The sequence below is a fragment of the Phanerochaete carnosa genome (genome assembly GCF_000300595.1).
Source record: "Phanerochaete carnosa HHB-10118-sp unplaced genomic scaffold PHACAscaffold_826, whole genome shotgun sequence".
Lineage (NCBI taxonomy): Eukaryota > Fungi > Basidiomycota > Agaricomycetes > Polyporales > Phanerochaetaceae > Phanerochaete > Phanerochaete carnosa.
The window spans coordinates 1-2,447 of NW_006768453.1; the positions used below are offsets into that span (position 1 = coordinate 1).

The 2,447-nt window shown below is 49.0% G+C and overlaps 2 protein-coding genes across 2 annotated transcripts; both read left to right on the forward strand.

Annotated features, from left to right (window-relative positions):
• Window positions 1-309: 309 nt before the first annotated feature.
• PHACADRAFT_56348 (uncharacterized protein) lies at window positions 310-792 on the forward strand (the record flags this gene model as incomplete). The annotated part of the gene is made up of 1 exon (XM_007403170.1): window positions 310-792. A coding segment is annotated over one exon (483 nt), but the record flags the coding sequence as incomplete, so codon positions are not given.
• Window positions 793-1,343: 551 nt separating this feature from the next.
• On the forward strand, window positions 1,344-2,273 carry PHACADRAFT_33979 (uncharacterized protein; the record flags this gene model as incomplete). The annotated part of the gene is made up of 1 exon (XM_007403171.1): window positions 1,344-2,273. One exon carries the CDS (start codon window positions 1,344-1,346, stop codon window positions 2,271-2,273), a length of 930 nt encoding a protein of 309 aa, XP_007403233.1.
• Between the last annotated feature and the right edge of the window lie 174 nt (window positions 2,274-2,447).

Consider the following 2,447-nt stretch of genomic DNA (forward strand, 5'->3'; position numbering starts at 1 on the left):
TCTGACATATAGTAGTTACATTCCTACATTGAGGGCCAGTACAGGCGAATGTACAAGATATGACTAGGAAGGTAAGCTCATGAGCATCCTTTGCCTTTGAATGAATGTTGACGTTGAAGCTTTGCAGACGGTCAGGGTGAAGCTCGAACAGGCCCCCGCCAAAGGATGGCCATATGTCAAGGACCACATGAAGGCGTATGATGATGAAGACATGGAAGACTATGCAGAGGATGTTGATACGCTACTGGTCTTGGTATGACTCTAGTGCCCAGGGATCTTCAATCTGACATCTTACCTCGACTACAGGATGGTCTCTTTTCTGCAGTGGTCACCACATTTGTTGCTCCAGCGTATTCATTACTTCAGCAAGACAACACACAAATGTCTGTTGAACTTCTATCACATATCTCTACTCAGCTATCCAGCCTCACCTTTACATTGCCATATATCAACTCTACCATCACGCCCTCGAATGATGACATGAATTCCTTCCAGCCTACTGCCTCAGTGCGTTGGATCAACAGCCTCTGGTTCCTTAGTCTCATCCTCAGCCTCACATCCACCATGCTTGGAATTCTGGCAAAGCAATGGATCCGGGAGTATCTGAGGTGGAACAGCGCGACTGGCGCACTGAGGGACAACATTCTTGTTCGACAGATCCACGCAGAGTCCTGGGACCACTGGCATGGGCCTGTGCTCATTGTGTCAATACCCACCCTACTCGAGCTGGCAATCATGTTATTTGTCTGCAGCCTAACTATCTTTCTGTGGACGCTCGACCTCATCGTGGCTATCATTGTGACAATATCGGCTGTCATTTTTCTGCTTCTCATTATCATCCTCACAGTCCTGCCCACCCTGTTCAAGTGGTGCCCTTACCGTTCTTCCACAGCATGGGCATTCTTTGTTTTATGGTGGGTGCTTAGTGGGTCTTCTACCATCTGGAATGAAATGAAGTATAAGGAGGGAGTGCAATACACATGGAGGCACTAGGACCTCAAGAGCCTCGATGCTAACACCACTCCTAATGCCACTGGCACCACCACCAGTGCATTCCATATCGTACAGAGGGAGCTGGAGATAGAGATGAAGGGTGTTCTGAAGCTGCTGGCTGGAAAAAGGCTCAGCAAGCTGGAAAAGAAGCTCTCCAGGAAGGGGTGGTTGAAACTGACAGTCTACTCTGTCGAGGTCTTCCCGCAGGCAGAATGCAGCCTTTTTGAGGTTCCTGACATCACTATTAAGAAGCATCTCTTTGCCACAACTGAACTGGGCTACCTTTTTTGTGCTCTGACTTGGATTACTGCAGCATCTCAAAATGACAAGCTTCTGTGGCAGCTTCCTCGATGCTCCAATCAGCACATCACTCAGACCTGACATATTCTGTCAGTACCTACTTTACTGCTGATCTGTGGGCGATTCAATGGGCTGGAATCCCTATGGCCATTCCTGAGATCCCACATAGGCCTTTCATAGAGCTTGTATTGGCTCGCAGCTTCAGGCATCTCTCTCTCTTCTATATGCTTGTGGGTGCGTGTATACTGCAGAACAGTCATCCAGATTGCACCGTGCCAGATAATCAGCTGCAGCCCTACAATACTATGGGCATGTGGGGTGAGCAAAAGGGAGTCACAACCACAGGAATTCTTATCCTTGAGCACTGCAGGACGATGTACTCTACCTCAGGGACTGAGCGCGCTGTCCGACTCATCCAGGACACTCTGAGTTATGGGTGCCTTACCCATTTCACCATTCCTGCTCTTCAGAGGCCTATCTTGAGCTATTTGTTGGTCTCAGAAGTCAAGGACGCTGTGCAAGAGATGCTTTCTCCCGACGTCCTGGATATCACAATCTTCCGGAGCCCCACGTTTTTGGCCCTTTTCAGTCACAGGGTAGTCAAGATCTTGTGCAGCCTCAAGGATATCGTACTCAGAGGCTACTTCAGTTTGACTCCCTCTAAGATGTATGGCTTCAGCAGTTTTGAGGAGCTCGCAAATGTCTACAACATGATTATCAGCCATCTGAAAAAGCAGAGCTTCGATGCAGCCTACTCTGGCTTGCGGACGCTCTCCACCGATCTTATGTCCAACTTTGTACTGCTAGACTTCAACGAAGACATCACGATCTGGGTCAATCGCATGCGTACGCCTTGTTTGTTATGTGAGCATGCTTGGGTATTGACCATGTTGTCCTTTAGCCCCTGTGCAGATTGCTGGAACGTCAGCAGAGAGTTCACATGCCAGCATGGACGTGGTGACATAGCTGTCCCTGGTTGAGAAATGCTCAGTCAATAGACCTGGTACCACTCGAGAGGATTACAGCATTTTTACACTGTTTGCTTCTTGCGCATTCGCCATGTGGAGGGACCAGCGGCAGCAAATGACCAGGGTTCCCGTGGTTTGCAGCAGGATAGCTGACCTCCTTCGTTGAGCTGCACATCTGTCACAAAT